This window comes from Notolepis coatsorum, assembly GCF_963971535.1.
Source record: "Notolepis coatsorum genome assembly, chromosome: 4".
In the NCBI taxonomy this organism is placed as follows: Eukaryota; Metazoa; Chordata; class Actinopteri; order Aulopiformes; family Paralepididae; genus Notolepis; species Notolepis coatsorum.
In genome coordinates, this window is record NC_140168.1 from 82,116,233 (window position 1) to 82,140,621 (window position 24,389).

Below are 24,389 nucleotides of genomic sequence, written 5' to 3' on the forward strand. Positions count from 1 at the left end.
CGGTGTACCCAGTGTTGGTTAAAGGATAGATTGAGAGAAGGTTGGACCCCCTAGCCCTGTTCCCCGCCTACTGTACCAACACTGCTGTCCATCTGTAAGTCCTTTTATCTGTAGAATTATTCATACTGGATACCTACATGTCTGGCTAGTTAGCGACTACAGTCAATGGGGCCGTGCTTCAGTCTGTACAAGCCCTGGAATAAACACTGAACCCTACTCCACAGCACACCCATGTTTAATATATTATACTGTATATATATATTTATTTTTACAGTGGCCCCATTAGTGTGGCGGCCTACTGAGGAAGACTACTTTTAAACTGAAATGTAACGCTAATGAGACGTTATACAACATACCAAAATGACAGGGTATATAAGCTACTCCAGCAACTCCAACTCTGTGGAGTTAAGTTCTTTTCTACACAAATACGAGTATATTTGTCTCTATAGTATACATACAATATAGTAAGTAGTAGCCACTGTACTATATAGTATTTCTACACTTGATTATGTATGTGTGTATGTTTTATGATTCATGTTTGCGTGATTATGTATGTGTTTATGTTTTATGTTTATGTATGTCTGTCTTGGACCCAGGAAGACTAGCTTGACGTCAAGGCGCCCAGCTAATGGGGATCCTTTTAATAAACTATAAACTCTCTAATATGCATACAGTATACTATACTAGTTCCAAATCTAATATCCATACCTAGATGATGATATTGTATATATATGATATTACAATACTATACTTTTACACTTAATAAGCATACTATACTGTATACTAGTTATAACTATAATTTTCATAGCTAGATGATGACTTAAGTAATACTACTGTATACTATACTATTATTATATAGTATGTTTACACTTTAATATGCATACTATAGTACTATATACTATACTATGTAGTTCTAACTATAGTATTCAGCTAGATGATAGATAAGCAGCTCCAGCTGTTGTGGTCTAGCATTAGTGACTAAGTGAAGACATGTGTTTTATGAAGTTATTTAGAGCGGGGAGGAACCGGGAGAGAGAGAGGGGGGGGGGGGGGGGGGGAGAGAGAGAGAAATACAGCAGAGATAGAGCAGAGAGGGGAAAGAGGGAGAGAAATACAGCAGAGATAGAGCAGAGAGAGAGGAGAGAGGGAGATAAATACAGCAGAGATAGAGAGAGAGAGAGGGGAGAGAGGGAGAGAAATATAGCAGAGAGAGAGGAGAGAGGGAGAGAGAGCAATAGAGAAATACTGCAGAGATAGAGGAGAGAGAGAGAGAGAGAGAGAGGGAGAGAGGGAGAGAATTACAGCAGAGATAAAGAGATAGAAGTACAGCAAAGCGAGAGAGAGAGAGAGAGAGAGAGAGAGAGAGAGAGAGAGAGAGAGAGAGAGAGGACCAGACAGCTGAGCTGAGCTATTTAAAAATGACTCGCTGGAGGGTTAGAAAAACACAGCAGGAGATACTACTAGCTACTGAGAGGAGGAGGAGAGGGGGAGGAGAGGGGGAGAGGAGGAGGAGAGGGGGATGAGAGGGGAGGAGAGGGGGAGAGGAGGAGAAGAGGGGGAGGAGAGGATGAGAGGGGGAGAGGAGGAGGAGAGGGGGAGGAGAGGAGGAGAGGGGGAGGAGAGGAGGAGAGGAGGAGGAGAGGGGGAGGAGAGGAGGAGAGGGGGAGGAGAGGGGGAGAGGAGGAGGAGGAGAGGAGGAGGAGAGGGGGAGAGGGGAGGAGAGGGGGAGAGGAGGGAGGAGAGGGGGAGAGGAGGAGGAGAGGTGGAGGAGAGGAGGAGAGGAGAGGGGGAGGAGAGGGGGAGAGGAGGAGGAGAGGGGATGAGAGGGGGAGAAGAGGAGGAGAGGGGGAGAGGAAGAGGAGAGGGGGAGAGGAGGGGGAGGAGAGGAGAGGAGGAGAGGGGGAGAGCAGGAGGAGAGGGGGAGGAGAGGGGGAGAGGAGGGGGAGGAGAGGAGAGGAGGAGGAGAGGGGGAGAGGAGGAGGAGAGGGGGAGAGGAGGAGGAGAGGGGGAGAGGGGAGGAGAGGGGGAAAATGGAGTGGTAGAGAGAAAAGAGAGGAGAATGAGGAGAGAAGAGTAAGGAGGTGCAGGGTGAGGACTCCTGCTACAGTGTAGTTAGCAGTTTGTATACTTACTGAACTAACATCGTTGAGAACAGTATTAGAACATCTCACACCTGTATCTGTAGATGTACAGTAGGTGTACCATAGGGGTGGGACTCACCAGAGGCCCCACAACATCATATTGTAATATCGTGATATATATATATATATATTATATATATATATATATATATATATATATATATATATATATATATATATATATATATATATATATGGAGGATGAAGCTGGTGTGTTTCAATCAGCTTTGACCCCATAACCTCCAGTGTAGAACCTGTTGAGGCACAATGTACTGTATATCTATCCACTGATAACAACTTTAAAGTCTGCTCATGATCATCCATCTGTGTCCAATGGAAGGTTCATTTGGACTTGTTAATTGATAAATACAGTTATTTCTTTAACTTTTTCTTGGTAATAGGCCCTAATCATTAAATGACATAAGATATTGATGGCTATATTAATACCGTAACATTATTTAATTTTGGTGGTGACCGCTGTATCATTTATGTTTAATGTAGACCTTTTTTTATTTGTACGTCAGCTCTGAACACTGGGGACTCGAGATTTAGTGACTCAACTACAACACTGGTGTGTGTGTGTGTGTGTGTGTGTGTGTGAACTTGTGTGAAAGTATATTTGTAAGTAGGCACACGTTGTCGTAGGATGGGGCGGGGAATGTGTGTGTGTGTGTGTGTGTGTGTGTGTGGTGTGTGTGTGTGTGTGTGTGTGTGTGTGTGTGTGTGTGTGTGTGTGTGCGTGTGTGTGCGTGCGTGCACGCGTGTGTGCATGTGTACGCGTTTGTGTGTGTGTTACCTGAGCTGTGATTGCAGCTTGCCAGCCTTGCTGATAAAGTCGTCCCAGACTGGAGAACTGCTCTGAAGACACAAAAGGAGAAACATGTCAAGATGAGGTGATTATATCAAACCTACAGTAGCCTTTATCTATCCACCATGAGAGAAGATAATGTACCATATCTATCCACCATGAGAGAAGATAATGTACCATATCTATCCACAATGAGAGAAGATAATGCACCATATCTATCCACCATGAGAGAAGATAATGTACCATATCTATCCACCATGAGAGAAGATAATGTACCATATCTATCCACCATTAGAGAAGATAATGCACCTTATCTATCCACCATTAGAGAAGATAATGTACTCCATCTATCTATATATGGTGTTTAATCTTCAATATCTCATTTGGTAGATTGATTGACATCCAGACAGGTTGTCAAATCTACAAACTTGAAGTAAGTTTATTATGTTACATTTATATTTCTATATACAAGAATCACAAGGAATCACAAATATAAACAATCCAAATTTTGAGTTATTAATTATGTACACACTAAACCACAACACACACACATACTGTATGCATGGTACACTACACACACAAACACAGGGTCTATAACAACAGATACAATCTCAACATCAGACATCAAGCGGTGAACCTACAGACAGCGGATGGAGACAGATCAATATAGCGAATCCATAAACCCCACCCACTCGGTCTGACTGGATAGACTAAACAAGCGCCCCCCAGGCATGTAAAATACAGTCTAAATCCCCTGGTTCAATGTGAGGGAAAGACAGGAAAGGAAAACACTGCACTGCGGTACTGAGTGTTGAGAAAGTAGGCTAGTGAAATACTGAGATACCTAAGTATGTGTTGAGAAAGTAGGCTGGTGAAAAACTGAGATACTAAGTATGTATTGAGAAAGTAGGCTGGTGGTACTGAGTATGTGTTGAAAAAGTAGGCTGGTGACATACTGTGGTATTGAGTGTGTGTTGAGGTACCGAGTATGTGTTGAGAAAGTAGACTTGTGAAATACTGAGATACTGAGTATGTGTTGAGAAAGTAAGCTAGTGAAATACTGATATACTGAGTATGTGTTGAGAAAGTAAGCTAGTGAAATACTGATATACTGAGTATGTGTTGAGAAAGTAAGCTAGTGAAATACTGATATACTGAGTATGTGTTGAGAAAGTAAGCTAGTGAAATACTGATATACTGAGTATGTGTTGAGAAAGTAGGCTGGTGACGTCACATACTGTGGTATTGAGTGTGTGTTGAGGTACTGTACCGAGTATGTGTTGAGAAAGTAGGCTCTAGAGTACTTAACAGTCCTAAGACTGAGGAAATTGGGGTACACTTCTAAAGTCGTACAGAGTACAGGGTGGAGTGTTTCCCACGGCAACTAAGATCTTGTACAGACGTACTAGTTGTGGCGCTTTATAGACTAGGCTGAGACATCTATTACAGATGAAAAATAAACAAGGCTTTACATCACAAGGGGAAAAGACGAGACATCCATTACATCTCAACATGTAGCTAAACTATGGATTGATAACATGGTGATTTAACAGGGGGATAGAGAGGGGTGGCATTTTGTTTGTTTGTTTTCCCCAGTGCATGAATTCCTCTTGCTAAAACGCTAAGTGGAGGAAGCACGTGATTGAATGGCTCGCGGCCCGCAAGGACTGTGTGTTTACTATAGGGGTGGGAATCACCAGAGGCCTCACGATAGGATATTATCACGATACTTGAGTCACGATACGATAGTGTTGCGATACAAAATATATTGCGATATGCTGAGTATTGCGATATTAATATTGCGATTTATTACCCTTTTTCAACTGCAAAGTAAAACTTTGTCAACATGTTTTATCTAATAAAATAAAGTTCAGTCTGTTCATCTCACTTCAATAATTTTTATTGCAGAACATGGTATTTTCTCAAACAGACCGATGTCAACACTGTAATCTGTGTTGCATGTACCTGACAAACTGAACTGTTTGTATTACAGTCATATTCCAATTTAACTGAATGCACTTGTGTGCATGTGGACTACTGTACTATTACAGGTATTGAAATGAACAATGCAACTTCCTTATACAAAAATAAATGTATATAAAAAGAAAATAATTATTATATATTTTTTTTTAAATAAATAAATAATTAATTAAATATCGATACTTGGCGTCCCTGTATCGATACAGTATCGCCACGCAAAGTATCGCGCTACTACTACGTATCGATATTTTCCCCCACCACTAGTGTTTACTCAACCAATAAATGACATGCTTACTCCTTACGGTTAAGTACTATAACCAAAACTATAGACATTCAGGAGAGTATAGAGCTTGGCACTCTCAGCGTGGCACCAACACTGCCAGGGTTAGGGGTTCAATTCCCACTGGGCCGCCAACACGTACTAAAGAATGAATGCAGCAGTAATTTCATTGTGAAGCCATTTGTATCTTGCAGTACTAGAAAAGCATGCCGCCGTCATCCAGCCATTCATTCATTCATTCATCCTCTCCCTTATTAAGTGTCAAGTAAAGTGTTCCTTTTCTTAATCGCCTTGGGGAAATGCAGGTGGCATGGCAGCATGGGGGAGGGAATGTACAAATACAATAGGTGATAATAATAATAATAATAATAATAATAATAATAATAATAATAATAATAATAATAATAATAATAATAATAATAATAATAATAATAATAATAATAATAATAATAATAATAATAATAATAATAATAATAATAATAATAATAATAATAGAACATAGTATAGATTCATCATCATCAGGTGGCTTCTTCGTTCCGAAGGTTGCCTATCACTCTCCAAGGTTGCCTATCACTCTCCAACCCCTTCTGGCCCCACTTCCTCTCTCCAACTCCGTGACTCCGCCCCTCACTCCGCTCCAATCACAGACGTTGTCTACCCAGCCTCTTCTTGGTCTTCCACTTCCTCTCTTTCCATCCACCTTCTCCATCACCACCTTCTTGAACATCTCCCCGCTGGATCCTCTCAGAACATGCCCGCACAACTCCATCTTTTCTCTTTTTCAACCTCTCCAGCAGCTGTCCTCCTTGCATATCCGCTCTTCTCAGTACCTCCTCATTCTTGATCTTATCCTTCCATATTATCTTCAGCATCTTCCTCAGTGTCCACATTTCAAAAGAGTCTATCATCCTCTTTGCCTCTTCATTCAGCGTCCATGCTTCTGCTCCGTAGGAAAAGACTGACATAACATACGTTTCCAAAATCCTGGTCTTCGTTTTCCAATTTATGTTTTGTCTCAATAATTCTTTATGGTTCCAGAATGCGCCCTTTGCAATTCCGGTTCTTCTCTTAGGCTACGTTTAGACGGAGAGAGTCTGAACAGAAACCGCAAAAGTCGTCTTGCGGTCTCACTTTTAATTTTGCGTTTAGACTAGTGTTTTGGGGTTGAATTCTCCGTGCAGACAAGGCTGTAACTACTCGAGACGACTGAGCCCCGCTGTCACACGATTGGCGCATATGTCACATGACGTGCTGTGAAGACCCGCCCTACTCTGCCTCTGATTCGCAGACTGTGGGTGAGGAATGTGATTGGACCAAAGCAGAGTCACTCACAGACAGTGGCTCCAGTCCGCGGGACAGATTCTTGTACTGCCAAAAGAAAAGTACTGCCAATGTAGCCTTCAGGTGATCTCCAGTCCGTAGATAGAATCAGACATGCTTGTTCGCTTTGTTTACGCTTCTAGGCTACTGGCGCATGCCTGTGATGTAAGCAGTATGCGCAACGAGAGCCTTGAGACGAGAGCCTTTCGTCATCGTTTTATGCGGTTTGACAGTTTAGATGAGAGCGCAAAGGTCTATCGTTTCTAGGAATTCCACCCTGGAAGGTGGTCTCACTTTTTTACGGTTTCACCCCGTAAAAACACTGTTTCCGTATAAACGAAAGGCACATCCGAAAAAATATTTTTGCGGATTCACCTGCTAGCGTTTCCGTCTAAACAGGGCCTTAATGTCCATGTTAGCTCTTCCACCTTCACTGATCCAGCTTCCAAGGTACATGTACTCCTTCACTTGTTCAAGTTTTTCTCCATTCACCTGTATTTTACAAACAGTTCCTGGTGTTTTTTCAATGATCCTTACTTTAGTTTTCTTTGTGTTTAGCGACATTCCATAGTTTTTGCATTCGACATTCAGCTTATTCATCATGTCCTGTAGATCTTCTTGACAGTTACAGACTATAGCGGTGTCATCAGCGTATCTTATATTGGTGATGTTCTCTTCTCTTCTCTTCTCTTCTCTTCGTACAGGGGACAAGATACAGGTCTCCAAGACGCCCCCAAATACATATAAATCAAGCTTTGGACCCCCATTTGATACGATTCTTTCTCAGGGACCCCCAATCTGAGAAGATAGTCGTTGTTGTTATTCTGTAGCTGAGAAAACAGTGGAGAAAGTGATACCTATGATCAGAATAGTCCCTTTTATATATTCTCTCGCTGGGCTATTGGCCCTATTTTTCTGGGGGACCCTCAAGGACCCTTGGTTGAGAACCACTGAACTAACAGACTCTCAGTAGAGATTGGACCAATCAGAGTAGAGAGTACTAGAGATTGGACCAATAAGAGTAGAGATTGGACCAATAAGAGTAGAGAGTATAGAGATTGGACCAATAAGAGTAGAGATTGGACCAATAAGAGTAGAGTAGAGATTGGACCAATAAGAGCCCACTCTTCTACTTCGACACTTTAGTCAGTCAGAGTGATAGAATTGAATCTTCGACCCCCGCGGTTCATGGCTGGTCTGAATAACACACCCCTCTCCACACACACATCAAAGGAAAGGGCGAAACCAACATCTGTCACTCCTCGTTCAGACCGCCAGCCCAAATCTGTTTCTTGGCACATTCAGACTGTATCCACATTGTATCCAGATTGATTTAGGCTACGCGCATATCTTGTACAGAACAAACCGACGGACGATAACGTTATGCTTATATAATAGACCTGTTCGCTGTATACAAACATACCGTGTTCGAGCCAATCAGCAATACCAACTGAGTCACGTGACTAAGTTGCCCCCTACCTGTGCAAGCTGCTGTACTAAAAAAGTACGACAGGGCTCTAATGGAGAAACCATGACACTCCCCTGACTAAAAGGATGTAATTTTGCCAAATCAGCATGGCTGTGTGAGTGTGAGTCTTTCACACATCTAGCTTTGGCATGGATTGATTGTTTAGATCGCATTCCTTTTGCCCCGGTGATGCTCGCGCACACAGTCTGATACAGCGAACAGGTCTATAACACAACAGAGATGTGGCGGTTAACTGGGTTAACTGGGCTGACTGTGTTAACTGGGTTAACTGGGCTGACTGTGTTAACTGGGTTAACTGGGCTGACTGTGTTAACTGGGTTAACTGGGCTGACTGTGTTAACTGGGCTGACTGTGTTAACTGTGTTAACTGGGCTGACTGTGTTAACTGGGTTAACTGTGTTAACTGGGTTAACTGGGCTGACTGTGTTAACTGGGTTAACTGTGTTAACTGGGTTAACAGATGTGTGCTGACAGACTGTGTGGCAGGAGATGAGGGTGAATGGAGGCCGGATCTCTAACAGCTGTCAAGCTACCAGGCTACTGAGGTCAACACACAATGACCCCTATCAGGGAGACAGAGAGACAGAGAGAGAGAGAGAGAGAGAGAGAGAGAGAGAGAGAGAGAGAGAGAGAGAGAGAGAGAGAGAGAGAGAGAGAGAGAGAGAGAGACTTGAACAACATGGAGGATGGGTTGGTCTTATTCAAGGCCTGGTACACCGACTCGACTCCATTAGAGCTGGAACTCTCCATCCCAGAAAGGTACACATTTAGGGACACAGTTCAAATTAATGATATTTGTCATATTATACGACAGCTGCTTTTGGCCAAGCAATCTGATTAGAAATGTAAAGTGACATTTTCCATTTTCCACAAGGCACGACCAGACAATGATACACTCAGAAGATTATAATATAAGTCTGTGTGTGTGTGTGTGTGTGTGTGTGTGTGTGTGTGTGTGTGTGTGTGTGTGTGTGTGTGTGTGTGTGTGTGTGTGTGTGTGTGTGTGTGTGTGTGTGTGTGTGTGTGTGTGTGTGTGGCTAGTGATTGTATCGCGGCCTCAGCACGGAAAATGACCCGGCCTGAAAATAGGACCCATTATGTAACATACGCTTATATCAAAAACACCATCTGCAATAAAAGACTGAATAAACAATAGCAGGTTGGAAAAGGTAAACGCGTTCAACAGACCTCAGAGCAGTTTCTACAGGTACACGGACCGGGGCTTCAACTGTACTGCTGCTGGTTGCCATGGTGACCATTACGTCCTCGGTGATTGATAGATGTAATAGCCATGCCCTTGCTTCATGTGCGTGTGTGTGTGTGGGGTGGGGGGGGGGGGGGGGGGGGGGGGGCTGTGGGTGCACATGTGTAAGTAGAGTGAGAGAGAGAGAGAGAAAGAGATGAACAGAGAGAGAGGGAGGGAGGGAGGAGGGGAGGAAATTGCACGATAGAGATGAAAGAAGAAAGAGAGGGATGAAGATAGAGTAAGTGAGAGACAGATGAAAGATAGACTGTGTGCGTGCGTGTATGTATGTGCATGTCTGTGTGTGTGTGTGTGTGTGTGTGTGTGTGTGTGTGTGTGTGTGTGTGTGTGTGTGTGTGTGTGTGTGTGTGTGTGTGTGTGTGTGTGTGTGCGTGTGCGTGTATGTGCATGTCTGTGTGTGTGTGTGTGTGTGCTCAAGTGTGCCCATGTGATAAACCCCCATCCTCCCATCCTCCTCTTTGGTCGCTCCATGCGAGGCTCCTCCGTGACAGCATCACCATGGCAACGTGGAAGCAGCCGATGACGCTGAGCATCACTCTCTCTCTCTCAGGACGGAGCAGCACGGCTCCCCTGGATATGACCTCACACTCACTACTTCCTGGTTCTCTCTCTCAGGACGGAGCAGGGCGCTCCCCTGGATATGACGTCACACTCATTACTTCCTGGTTCTCTCTCTCAGGACAGAGCAGGGCGCTCCCCTGGATATGACCTCACACTCACTACTTCCTGGTTCTCTCTCTCAGGACGGAGCAGGGCGCTCCCCTGGATATGACGTCACACTCACTACTTCCTGGTTCTCTCTCTCAGGACGGAGCAGCACGGCTCCCCTGGATATGACGTCACACTCACTACTTCCTGGTTCTCTCTCTGAGGACGGAGCAGCACGGCTCCCCTGGATATGACCTCACACTCACTACTTCCTGGTTCTTCTAGAGAGAACCAGGAAGTAGTGAGTGTGACGTCATATCCGCGTCCATACCAAAGGTAGCCGCATTTCTGGCAGACGCTCTCTGATTGGCTGACGCCAGTTTCTACACTGGTTAAGCTTAGGCACTCTTCGAAGTTGGTTAAGGTTAGAGTTTGTCTTAGAGCGTGACGGCAAGTTCTTTCGACGGTTAAGCTTAGGCACTCTTTCGAAGTTGGTTAAGGTTAGAGTTTGTCTTAGAGCATGGCGATAGAACGCCAGGTAGTTTGCAGGCTGTTTGACGTGGAAATGGGCAAAGACACAGCTCGTCACGCTATTGGGCGCACATGTCACATGACCAGAAACGTCTGCCAGAAATGCGGCTACCTTTGGTATGGACGCGGATATGACGTCACACTCACTACTTCCTGGTTCTCTCTCTCAGGACGGAGCAGCGCGTCTCCCCTGGATATGACGTCACACTCACTACTTCCTGGTTCTTTCTCTCAGGACGGAGCAGCGCGGCTCCCCTGGATACGACCTCACACTCACTACTTCCTGGAGCTCTACAGCCACTGAGAGGAGGCAGCGAGGAGGAGGAGCCACCATGTGTGTCTATTACAGACCTGTTTGCCGACGACGTCATGACAAATATGCGGGCGCAGACCAGAGGCAGAAAGGAACGTAATCCTGGTCAGAACAACGGGGCAGACTACAATATATTTGCATTTGTTAGCCATGCTAGTGATCTAAAGAATCAATCCATGCCAAAGCTAGATATGTAAAAGGTGAAAGACATCCAGCCGTTTTCATTTGAAACTACTTTTAGTCAGGGGAGTGTCATGGTTTCTCCATAGAGCCCCGTTGTACTTCTTTTGGTGCAGCAGCTCACGCAGGTCCGGGGTAACTTAGTCACGTGACTCAGTTGGTATTGCTGATTGGCTCGAACACGGTATGTTTGTAAACAGCGAACAGGTCTATGGCATGGCTAGTGTGACGTCACAAATGACTTCTGTGTCGACTAGCATGTTTAGTCTAATGCAGCCAATGTAAACAGCAATGGCTACAGCCCAGGAACCGGTCACCCTTTTTACTGTGACATCCTACTTCACTGACTTCTCAGTCTGTGAAAAAGGGCATCAACTCGTATAACTCAAACCAAAGAAAATAAAAAAAAATTTACATCATTTCTATTGCTGCAACACGGGACACAGCACTGCACCCTTTTACTGCCTTTGAATATCCCATCTGGAAGCAACAGGACACGGAAGTGGCGTTATGGAATATGATGGCGTAGCGCCTAGCCATCCCTATAGGCCTTCTTCTGAAACAATCAAACAGAACCCTTTACTTGCCGTTGCTGAATATGTGAGTAATCTTGTGTGAAAGTGTTTGAGACCAAAACCACCAAGACCACCGTCGTGCATCAATATAACGTGCAATTATTTTACCTTGTCTGTGTAGGCCTACTTATAATTTTTTTTAATATATTTACTTATACTTATTTGTATTGCACATACCACAGACAGTTGATTGTAGTTGATTGTTTATTGTATATAAATACCGGCTTTTCTATTCTGTACATTGTTGCTCGTCTATTCCTTGATGCTGTGGAGCAAACGGAGAGTAAGAGTTCCATTGTACTTGTTGCATGTGGCGAATAAAACTGTCCCATTCTGAATCAGAATCTGAACAGGAGAACTTTCATTCATTGTCAGGTTGGTTGCGATACGTTTTTTTTTTTTATAATTATAGGGGTGACAGTGGGTAGAGCGGTCGTCTGGTAAGCGGAAGGTTACCGGTTCGATTCCGCCTCCTCTCAGTCAGCAGCGTGTCGAAGTGTCCTTGAGCGAGACACTTAACCCCTAACTGCTCTCGATGAGCAGGTCGGCACCTTGCATGGTCGCCGCTCCGCTGTCGGCGTGTGAATGTGTGAGTGAATGGGTGAATGTGAGGCATAAGTTGTAATGTGCTTTGGATAAAAGCTGTTGTATATAAATGCAGTCCATTTACCATCTGCAGTAAACAAATGAGACCATTGCCGAAACAGTTGTAACTTGTAACCCTAATTCTCATGGTAAGACCACATTTCCCATAAACCCTTGAACAGCCTTGCTAACCCAGAATGTGGACTCGTCGCCACCTCATCAGTTGTCTTTCATTCTTATTGGTCTCAACCAGGGGCGTAACTATGGGGGGAGACACATGGGACATGTCCCCTGCATGTTTTCAGAATGCAGTTATTGTCCCCTGCACGATAATAAACGGTGACGCGGCGTGATAGGACCAGTGGTGCAGTCGTGGTCACACGCGGTTACACGGCGTGTTACCAGATCACTGAGGCAGAAGTACGCGCGATCGCGCACGGATGTGTACTCGCGTGTACGCGCACACAAAAATGCGCTGTATCCATTCGTTGTGACTAAGTACCCGGCCACCGTTTTACATAACAAAAAGCGCAGGTAGACTAAGTGTCTGGGTGTTGGCTATCTGAATGCATCTCCCCCTTCATTCTGTGTGACACAGGCAGTGGAGGTGAATACTAATGTGGCTCGGAATTCGTGATGGGGGTCTACCTGCTTATGATATTGAATCAAGCGTCTGTGCTGCGCGCCAGCTTTCCACGTGCACATTCACACAAATAGAGAGCAAGAAGAGCTTGTATGATAGAAAGATTGCACTTGCGTATATGCGCTTGTGTGTGTGTGTGCGTGTGTGCGTGCGTGTGTATAAATCAGTTCTGTGCGCATGCACATACCCGCGCGCGCATGCACGTGGCGTGGCGTGTTACCAGTTCCCATATTACGACTGCACCACTGGATAGGACCACACGGAAAACGGCTGCTTGTCCATCTCTGAGCCATTGTCATGCAAAGTCAAGTAGCCAGGTGAGCATCCGGCTAAGTACTACCGACCACAGCTGTCTTTGCATATCAACAACAGCCCAGTCTTCAGTAGGGTTGGGCACCGAAAACCGGTTCTAATAGGAACCGGTTCCTAACTTCCGGTTCTGGAACCGGAAGTAACATATTTGAATTTCGATTCTAAATTTCGATTTTTTTTTTTTTTTTTTACTTTACTTTTTTTTTTTTTTTTTTTTTTATTAATTAATACCCTAGTTACAGTACAGCAACCACATTAAACTGTATCAAGTCAACTGAAAATGTGAATAGTATGATTTTCTTTTTGAAATAAAAAAATAAATAAAAAATCTCCTTCGAAATAAGCTGTGACCTGTTTTGACCTGCACCTCAAAGAATCCGAATCGAGAATCGTTTAGAACAGGAATCGATATGGAGAATCGGAATCGGAACCGGAATCGTTCAAATCCAAACGATGCCCAACCCTAGTCTTCAGGTGTGCTCAAATAGGCTACATAGCACCCCTCCCCTCAAAGTTTGGTGTGAAACTGTGAACGATGGTCTGTGTGACTGAGATTGCCATGAAATGCAACAGCATTGCTTGGTGTCTGTGAAATATCTGTCTGTCTGTACTTAAAAGCCTCTAGGCGGGAGCTCCAGTAGCTCACCACGTACCGCGAGTGCTATTTCAGCGCCGTGGACAACCGCGCTCGCGCGGATCTGGGGCTGAGCGCGTTCGAATCCCGGACGGCAGCCGTGCCTTTCCAAGAGTGTCTACCCCCCCATCTGAACCCTTTCAGCCTGCTTCTGTCGGTCGAACTTGACCAAGTATGAATGAGAAGAAAAAGCGATAAACGCTAAAAAGAACCAGGTGACTGGTCAAAGTAAAAAAAAAAAAAAAAAAAAGCCTCTAGGCTGTTGTTTTATACATTGTAGATAATAAATAGCGCAATATCTCTCTTTCTCTTTCTCTCTCTCTCTCTCACACACACACACACACACTACGCAGTACGCACGTTCCGAGACTCGCGCGGCATTATGACTTGTCATAAGTGAATTGTATATAGAAACAACTCACAAAAATGTACTTGCACAACTGATTTAAAAAAAAATCTACGAAAAGGGGGGACCCCCCCTTCACCCCCCCTCCCCCCGCGACCATACAACTATACGTAGCACCCCTCCACCGCTGACCACGCCCCCAAATGCCCCCGGCCACCATTGACAACAAAGTTACGCCCTTGGTCTCAACATGTCTCAGTAATGTCTCAGAAATCCTGTCAAGGTATGGACATTACATTTTTACAATTATATACTGATGTACAGTCAAAATACTCCTAGTGGTGTCTTTAAAAATAAAAATGTCATGAACCTTGTTGGTCTAAAATGCGTGTTCTGAACCCTTTTGAAAGGGATTTTAAGTTGGACTATTTATATAGCAGGGTTCCATCTGAACCCTAGATTATTATTTTTCAGAGCATGTTCAGAAAGAATGAACATCAGTAGGCAGATTTTCAAACATACGGTCTGTTCTACAAGTTCTTTCACAAGCATAATGTGTGTTCTAACACGGTTCTTTCACAAGCCAAATGTGTGTTAAAGGTTCTTTCATAAGCATAATATGTGTGTTCTACAAGCGTACTGTGTTCTAAAGGTTCCTTTGCAAGCATACAATACTGTGTGTTCTAAAGGTTCTCTCAGAAGAAGTCTACTGTGTGTTCTAAAAGTTCTCTGTGAAGCATACCGTGTTCTAAAGGTTCTCTCAGAAGCATACTGTATTCTAAAGGTTCTCTCAGAAGAAGTGTTCTAAATCACAGCAGAGCACAGTTCCTTTGAATCCGCTACGTCACCAGCTAATGTAAAAGGAAGCCTCACAGATTCCTCTTAGGGGAAGAACACTCTAAATAGTAATGCATACATACATACATACCGGTACATACGTTTCAAAACTTAATGTCATTGACCAATATCATGCAAAGCTGAATAATTTGATCTGATTTATGATAATAGTCTATTTGGTCACCGAGCAGGGTGGTGATTTCGAGCAGAACCGAGCAGAGCAGACACAACACACATCAGTAGAAAGTAGGGGTGTAAAGGTACACATATCCGTACCGAACCGTTTCAGTGTGTACCATACCGTACCGTACAGCTGTGTACCGAACGAATACAACGGTATGTTAACCACTAACGACCGCCCACCGGGGGCTGTTTTTTTTTCAATCTAATATAATTATTATAATTCTTTATTTTTTTTACATGTCGAAAACGTTGGAGCAAATTTCCAAACGGACTACATATTTGGAATCTAAATGGGTACATTCTCACCTGAAAACATATTCAAACTGTATAATAATGGTCCTAGGTCGTACGGTAACACAGTGTTCAGCCTTGGTAAATAGTTGGCATATCTGCCCGACTATGTAAAGAAGAATGCCAGCTAGTTGTTAGTGTACGTATGTTGCATAGCAACCGCCTTGCAGTGCAGGCAGCCAGGAGGGCCTATTTTATTTTGAACATTTTTATTTACTAAAGAAAATGTACTAATAAAAAATATAAACATTTAAATCGAAGTGTGTCTTACTTTCATATTATCATAGCAATAACTCACTTCAGGCCATGGCACATGGTTATATTATATCACAGCTAAGGGTCTGTCAGCCCCGAGCTACGGCCCTTAACTGTGATATAATAACCATATAACATGGCCCGTCATGACCTATTGCTTAAATGTCACCCTGGGCTTACAGGAGGAGACTGAGGACACTATTTGGCCACAAGGCCAGAGCTACCGTGCGACTGAATCCTTGTTGCCTGCATCAGGATAATTCTTCTATAACGGCCCATCCACTAATACATTACGTTCAACTCCAGCCCCCAAAAGAGATCAGGGTTTAGCGGATCCCTGGGGTGATTATGATGATGGCCCAGACTGGTTTAAATTATTAGTATCAAGACAATGTGGCCCAATGGGATTACCTTAAACCACAGGCCCACAGAGCAATTCGAGTAAGAGCAGAGTCCTCTGTGTAATAAAGTCAGCACACAGACTGTCTAATAAAGTTATCACACAGACTGTCTCAGCACACAGATGGCTTCGAAACTTTTGTAAGCCTTGTATTTTTTGTACTTCCTGAATCCAAACTGTCAATGCTAAAAAATAATTATCCAACCTTATTGCTGAATTTGTTGCCTGGTGGTAACGTAATCATATTTAACATTATATCTGCAGGCAATAGGATGTATTAAAGGTGTATTAAATAAAAAGAGATGAACCCAATGGAAAAACATGCCGTCCCTGATGAACACTGACAGGAGCACTTGGATTTGTCCCCAGAGGCGCGGCCCACGTCAGCTCCCGGCTGCCCTGGGGGGGAAGGACGACGGGATGGGTCAAGTGCAGATGTGTGTGTGTGTGTGTGTGTGTGTGTGTGTGTGTGTGTGTGTGTGTGTGTGTGTGTGTGTGTGTGTGTGTGTGTGTGTTCTTGTGTGTCGCCCATCTTACATGTGTGTGTGTGTTGCTGCAATACAAATAAAGACTTCTGGAGGCATGTCTTTGACTCTACAGATTGTTATTAACTCTTCTTGGAGGCGTGTCTTTGACTCTACAGTTTGTTATTAACTCTTCTTGGAGGCGTGTCTTTGACTCTACAGATTGTTATTAACTCTTCTTGGAGGCGTGTCTTTGACTCTACAGATTGTTATTAACTCTTATTGGAGGCGTGTCTTTGACTCTACAGATTGTTATTAACTCTTCTTGGAGGCGTGTCTTTGACTCTACAGATTGTTGGAGGCGTGTCTTTGACTCTACAGATTGTTATTAACTCTTCTTGGAGGCGTGTCTTTGACTCTACAGATTGTTGGAGGCGTGTCTTTGACTCTACAGATTGTTATTAACTCTTCTTGGAGGCGTGTCTTTGACTCTACAGATTGTTATTAACTCTTCTTGGAGGCGTGTCTTTGACTCTACAGATTGTTATTAACTCTTCTTGGAGGCGTGTCTTTGACTCTACAGATTGTTATTAACTCTTCTTGGAGGCGTGTGTCTTTGACTCTACAGATTGTTATTAACTCTTCTTGGAGGCGTGTCTTTGACTCTACAGATTGTTATTTGTGTAGAACTTTGTCACCAGAGCGCCTTTTTCACATTCTTCCCCTGAAGAGGGAGAGCTTCTCTGAAATCCGAGTTGCATGTGTGATGTCACTAATACTGTAGGTCAAACCAGTGTGTTAACTCGACACCTTTAACTTCAGCGACACAGAAAGCCGAGTAGGACATGTGTTGAAAGAATATTACGCTGCCGACTTGGAATTCCTGCGAAGCTCAAGGGGGTAGAGCATGGCACCAATGCAGCCAGGGGTTAGGGGTTCCATTCCCTGTGTAGCTCAATGTGTAGCACACATGGGGCGACAGTGACTCAGGAGATAAGAGCGGTCATCTGGTAATCGGAAGGTTCCCGGTTCGACTCCGGCTCCTCCCGGGCCGCGAGTCGAAGAGTGAGACACTTCTCCCTACCTGCGCCAGGTGAGCAGGTCGGCGCCTCGCATGGTGGCCTCCGCCGTCCGTGGCAGTGTTGTAGGCAGACTCGTGACTCGACTTGGACTTGAGCACTGATGACTCGGACTCGAGCATTGACTGCATTCGGACTCGGAAGGTGCAGATGAGGACTCGGACTTGTTAATTGATCCTTTTTATTTTTTATTTTCATAAGATATTGATGGCTAGTGCATTTGTTTGGCTATTGTGTCACAAAGTAAATGAACTCTGTTATTAACAGATTGCAGAATGGGTACAATACAGTACGGCTCAATACACACAATTGTTAAGGGGATGCAGACCAGAGAAAGACTTTCGTCTTTAAATCAGGGTCCCCCATTTTCAATTCATCATAACATGACATACATGACATACAGGTAGACAGTACTGTTACATCCAGACATTGTATACAAGATATACAAATATACAGTACTGTTTATTTACAGACAGAGTTTCTAAAAGAGAATATATATTTGAGGGGGAGGGAACTGTACATTGTCGGGGGGTTGGGTGGGAGGGGGGTTGGACATTTACCGGGGCCAGTTTCGAATTGCAGCCTCCCGTAGGTACTCTTTGAGAGCGGTTTTGAAGGTGGGTAGGGATTCACATTATTTTACGGCTGTGGGTAGGGCGTTCCACATTGATGTGGCATAATTGCGAAACGTGTTTAGTCCCTTGTTTGAGCAGAATCTGGCCCTGGGTTGCACATGATTTGTGGAACTCCCTCTGGTGTTGTGGGCGTGGTATTCACTGACCTTTGGGTAGTATTTCGACATGTACATGGGTACCTTAGTGGTGTAGTGTATCTTGTAGATCAGGCCCATTGCAAGTTGCTGTACTCGTCTACTTTAAGCCATCCTAGGTTGTCAAAATGTGCAGGGGTGAGGTGGGTTCTAGGAGTAAGGTCAAGCTGTAGTCTGACCAGTTTGTTTTGTGATGTTTGTAATCTTGTTTTTAGTGCCTTTGGGGTGAAGCGCTTTGGATAAAAGCTGTTGTATATAACGCAGTCCAAATACGGCCCGCCTGGCGTCTTCAGCTGGCGTCCAGACTGAATTCACTCATCAATACATGTTGGCCCACTGCCTCTCCTGGCTGCAATTCAACTGGCCTGTGATATATATCAAACACTCCTCCATCTCACCGCGCGGCAAAAAGAAGTTGAAGGATGCTGTTATGAATGGTGAAGTACAGTTGAGTTACTGATTTATTTAGTTAGTATTGTTAGTTTAGTTAGTATTGTAGCTGTGGTTGGAGCCTTTGTGTGTGTTTTTTGTGAGATTTTGAAGATGTTGAGAATGTGCTTAGGCTAAGGTGTTTTTATTGTTTTTTTGTTACTGTAATGTAATGTATTGTACTGTAATGTTGTAGGTTGTGTGTTAACACTACACAACACTACATTGAGCTGGTGGGCACACACAACTACACCCTAGGCTCTGTACGCATAATGTATGACTTTGAACTCTGTTGCCTATAGACCTGTTCGCTGTGTATGTCAGACTCAGTGTAGCGCGCGCATCACCGGGGCAGAAAGGAACGTAATCCTGGTCAGAACAAGGATTAGACTACACTATATTTGCATTTGTTAGCCATGCTACGCTAGCGATCTTTAAACAATCAATCCATGCCAACACTAGATTATGTAAAAGGTGAAAATCTCAGTCACATCCATGCTGATTTGGCAAATGACATCCAGCCGTTTTCATTTGAAACAACTTTTAGTCAGGGGAGTGCCATGGTTTCTCCATAGAGCTCCATTATACCTTTAGTCAGGGGAGTGCCCCATTGTACTTCCTTTAACGCAGCCTCACGCAGGTCTGAGGCAACTGAGTCACGTGACTCACTTGGTATTGCTGATTGGCTCTAACGCGGTATGTTTGTAATAATAACTTTATTTGTATAGCACTTTTCATACAGAGGTTGTGTAAACGGCGAACAGGTCTATACTCAATTTATACCAACTCCCTACCTCATGCTATAGTCTACCCATATAACTCTCTTTGATAGCATGAACAATAGTGCTGAATATACTGCATATATTTATATTGACTGCATATATATATATATATATATATATATATATATATATATATATATATATATATATATATAGTCTAAATATCAGGAAAATGCACCTTGTTTTTTACGTGTTAATGTGTCTGGCCTGCAAATTCATCTGTATTTTTCATTTCGTTCCCCTTGGTAATTGAGTTTGACACCTCTGTGTGTAGAGCATAGCACTACCACGCACCACCTGCATGCCTTAGGTGTCTGGCGGCAAGCAACAGAAAAGGTGTCTACAAGCTATGTTTATGAATAAAACATAGAAACGGCAGATATGAACTGAAATGTCCATATCGTCTTCAACCCTTGATTGTATAATTTGTTTTTGTTCCTTCTTTATTTACTCAAGGTAGATTCTCTGAACACGGATGCTCTTTTTCAGCAACACCCTGCTTCATACTCACACAGTTCCACACATTCAAACCTCGGAGCTGCCCAGTACAACCACAGTCTGACACTGGTGACCACTAGGATCTGCCCAGTACAACCACAGTCTGACACTGTTGACCACTAGGAGCTGCCCAGTACAACCACAGTCTGACACTGTTGACCACTAGGAGCTGCCCAGTACAACCACAGTCTGACACTGGTGACCACTAGGAGCTGCCCAGTACAACCACAGTCTGACACTGGTGACCACTAGGAGCTGCCCAGTACAACCACAGTCTGACACTGTTGACCACTAGGAGCTGCCCAGTACAACCACAGTCTGACACTGTTAACCTCTAGGAGCTGCCCAGTACAACCCCAGTCTGACACTGTTGACCACTAGGAGCTGCCCAGTACAACCACAGTCTGACACTGTTGACCACTAGGAGTTGCCCAGTACAACCACAGTCTGACACTGTTGACCACTAGGAGCTGCCCAGTACAACCACAGTCTGACACTGGTGACCACTAGGAGCTGCCCAGTACAACCAGTCTGACACTGTTGACCACTAGGAGCTGCCCAGTACAACCACAGTCTGACACTGTTGACCACTAGGAGCTGCCCAGTACAACCACAGTCTGACACTGGTGACCACTAGGAGCTGCCCAGTACAACCACAGTCTGACACTGGTGACCACTAGGAGCTGCCCAGTACAACCACAGTCTGACACTGTTGACCACTAGGAGCTGCCCAGTACAACCACAGTCTGACACTGGTGACCACTAGGAGCTGCCCAGTACAACCACAGTCTGACACTGGTGACCACTAGGAGCTGCCCAGTACAACCAGTCTGACACTGGTGACCACTAGGAGCTGCCCAGTACAACCACAGTCTGACACTGTTGACCACTAGGAGCTGCCCAGTACAACCACAGTCTGACACTGTTGACCACTAGGAGCTGCCCAGTACAACCAGTCTGACACTGTTGACCACTAGGAGCTGCCCAGTACAACCACAGTCTGACACTGGTGACCACTAGGAGCTGCCCAGTACAACCACAGTCTGACACTGTTTGCCAATGAGCAGCTGCACTGGAGCAGATGGGGGTTAAGTGCCTTGCTCAAGGGCACTTCAGCTGTTGGTATTGAGGGACATGGGAGAACGTTATTAATTCACTTTCCCGACCAGGGTTTTCCCGTCTATCCGGGGAATCGGAATATATGTGTGTGTGTGTGTGTGTGTGTGTGTGTGTGTGTGTGTGTGTGTGTGTGTGTGTGTGTGTGTGTGTGCGCGTGTGTGTGTGTGTGTGTGTGTGTGTGTGTGTGTGTGTGTGTGTGTGTGTGTGTGTGTGTGTGTGTGCGTGTGTGCGTGTGTGTGTGTGTGTGTATGGATGAAAGAAGCATGAATAAAACATTAAGCTTCACAACAGAGGTTTCCTAGAAATGTTGTGTTGGTGTTTTCTCTCTTCTGCTAGTTCCCTGTATCTCTGAAGTATGCCGTGGTTCTGAGTGAGACTCCAGGCTTCATTTTTAAATATAAGCCTTAGAATTCATCCTTATTGTGAGGGTTTCTTCATGTTGGTGTTGTAACGACCTGTGGGTCTGAGGCACACAGCCTCCGGCAGCGTCTCCCAATAAGAGATGAGGTTATAGCCGCAGAAATACGCCATAGAATCCATATAGTTTGTTGTGTTTCCAACCAATGTGAGGATTTATTTTATTTGTATTTTACCTGACATTTAAATAGTTTGTCCTGCTTCATGTCTTGTATACCTTGTCATTTCTATGTTGGTTGTTTGTTTGGTGTGTGTTTTAATTATTTCTCCTTATACCTCTGTGATGTATGTATCGTCTGTGTCCAATAGCCTTATCTGGATTGTTCTTTTTGGTTTATTTATGTATTTAATATTTTTCTGTCCCCTTTCCCGGTTACCCTTCGACAGGCCCTCTCACCAGGCCATACTTGTAAATAAGAATTTGTTCTTAATTGACCTGCCTGGTTAAATTTTTTTTTTTTAAATACATAACCATAACTAATCATAGGCAGTTTGGTGGATAATATTGATTGTTTGTCTAGCAAGATGGCTGTAGTACGATGATAATAAGGTGGAAAAGTAAAATAGAATAGAATATTCTACATCACGACGGTGTGTGTATGTGTGTGTGTGTGCGTGCGTGCGTGTGTGTGTGTGTGTGCCTACAATGCCGCTTCAAACTAACCACCACACCTGTTTTAAACATTAAACCACCTGTCTATTATTACGTCACTGGGGTCTGAGAAACAGGTGTAGAAATAGGAGGGAGGGGCGTCGGTGCGGGGGGGGGGGGGGGTATTGCACTTTGAAAAAAGATGCGCACAAGCTAAATAGACACACACGCACACGCACGGCACTGGGTCAGTAGGCTACAAGCTTCACTTCACTAAATTGACGTACTGTAAGAATAGGCAACAGCACGTTTGACAAGTAACCAATATTGACAGAGATGTACATAATTAATAATCATGCGTGCGCCCTCGCAGTGACATAAAAGAAGGAAGGAAAATCTAACGCAAGCCACATGCACCCAGAAACAATGTCGTAAACGTGTCTCGGAAGAGGACGCCAATAAATATGATTTGATTCATATCCTGCAGCTTTTATTAATAATAAATACGAGGATGCTGGTGCAGACAACAAGAGAGAAAGCAGACTGCGTTTGTTGTCAATGAAGCCTGATGAACAGCAGTAGTACTAGTCTAGTACACACCCACCTCGCTGCAGTATCGCGCAATTAGGCCTACGTGTGAAGAAGTCTAATTATAATAATTATGAATTAGCTCTACCAAAAAGAAGATACAGAAGAACCCTTTGATTGATTGATTGATTGATTGATTGATTGATTGATTGAAAACTTTATTAACAGATTGCAGAATGGGTACAATACAGTACAGCTCAATAGAAAGACTTTCGTCTTGTTTACATCAGGGTCCCCCATTTTCAATTCATCATAATGTGTATGTATCTAATCTAGATCTATGTGACTATGTTTGTATCTATCTAATATCAACAGTGCGAGGTGGTGCCGTCGGCGGATATGTCGCTGCAGGTGGAGCTAGATTCCCATTGTTGAAAACATTCAATAACGCGGTTCTGTAAAAACACTGATTTCATTGTAGTTACTGCATAGATGTCAATTCATAATTCATAACGGACCCTCCAGCCGCCTACCTTCATGTCACCTATGACCGTCTGGAAGAGTCCTCCTAGCGCGCTGCACTCTCTCTCCAGGACCGTCTCCATTCTCTCTCACTCAGAGCCGCTTCTCTTCACAGAAAATACCTCGAAATACTATATTTTGTAGTCCGCGAATGAACAAAAAAAATACAAATACAAATTGATAATCATATATATCATATGCCCTGCGGCGGCGGCGGGGCTCGCTCTCCGCTCAGAGGGACACAGACACCGGCGCGGCTGCGCGCGGCTTCACCCCCTGCAGGCGGCTGGACGATGGAGCGCAACACGCCGATTAAATGACCGTTAGTTTCCAAGCAGCGACAGATAATCCCATTTTTCCAAATTACAAAACATCCTGAAGAAGTCGGTTTGGGGGGAAATGGAATCCTTGATGAATAAATCCAATTCGAAGAGAGAAGGAGAAGGAACAAAACGGAACGGGGGGGGGGATCACGACATGATTCTGTGTGGTCGCTGCTGCCTCGCTGAAGTTCGGGAGCCGCTCCAGCTGACGGTGAGGACGAGCAGCAGCCGCCGGGGTGCCACTGTGTGGACACGCGCGTGCATGTGCGAGGATGCGTTGCAGACAGTGAGCTCGCGTCCGCGTGGCCCCGCCTCGGGCTGCCCTCTCTTTCTGCCCCCTCTCTGCCCCCCTGCTGTAGCCAGGCAGCGGTGCAATCGAACCCAGGACCTTTTACTGTAGCTGTGAGGTGACAGTGTTAATAACCACTACATCACCGTGCCGACCTAAAAGACCGTCACGAACAGGATTCGAACCTGTGCGGGGAAACCCCATTGGATTTCGAGTCCAACGCCTTAACCTCTCGGCCACCGTGACTGCGCGAGTAAGCTCGGCCTCACTGACTTTGCATTAGTGTGTGTGGCTACTGGAGCTAGCCGGAGCTGGTATGAGGGACAGCGTGGACTGTCTTGAGAAAGGACTCTACCAATCAACATCATCATTGGTTAGTAGGGAATAGGGCTATGAATTCATTTAAGTGCCTCTATTTTACACGGCAAGATACATACACAATTGATCAATAGTAAAAATTTCCAGTGCTTTGCGACCCGCAAATAGATATTTCACTGTTTTCTCCTTCCTATAGAACTTTTCAGGACCTAAGAATCAATACATCTGTTTATATACCTTTGCTG

At 44.4% G+C, this 24,389-nt stretch overlaps 1 protein-coding gene across 1 annotated transcript in view; it reads right to left on the minus strand.

Moving 5' to 3' along the window:
- The window catches only part of LOC311226581 (protein MTSS 1-like), a gene marked incomplete at its 3' end in the record, with an annotated part of 147,949 nt that extends 124,285 nt beyond the window's left edge, over positions 1-23,664 (minus strand). The window contains exons 1-2 of the mRNA XM_084312001.1: positions 23,226-23,664; positions 2,938-2,999 (exon numbers count right to left, since the gene is read on the minus strand). Coding sequence (XP_084168127.1) covers positions 2,938-2,999; positions 23,226-23,297 — 134 coding nt within the window. The 5' untranslated portion in view covers positions 23,298-23,664. The remainder of the gene's footprint in view (positions 1-2,937; positions 3,000-23,225) is intronic.
- Between the last annotated feature and the right edge of the window lie 725 nt (positions 23,665-24,389).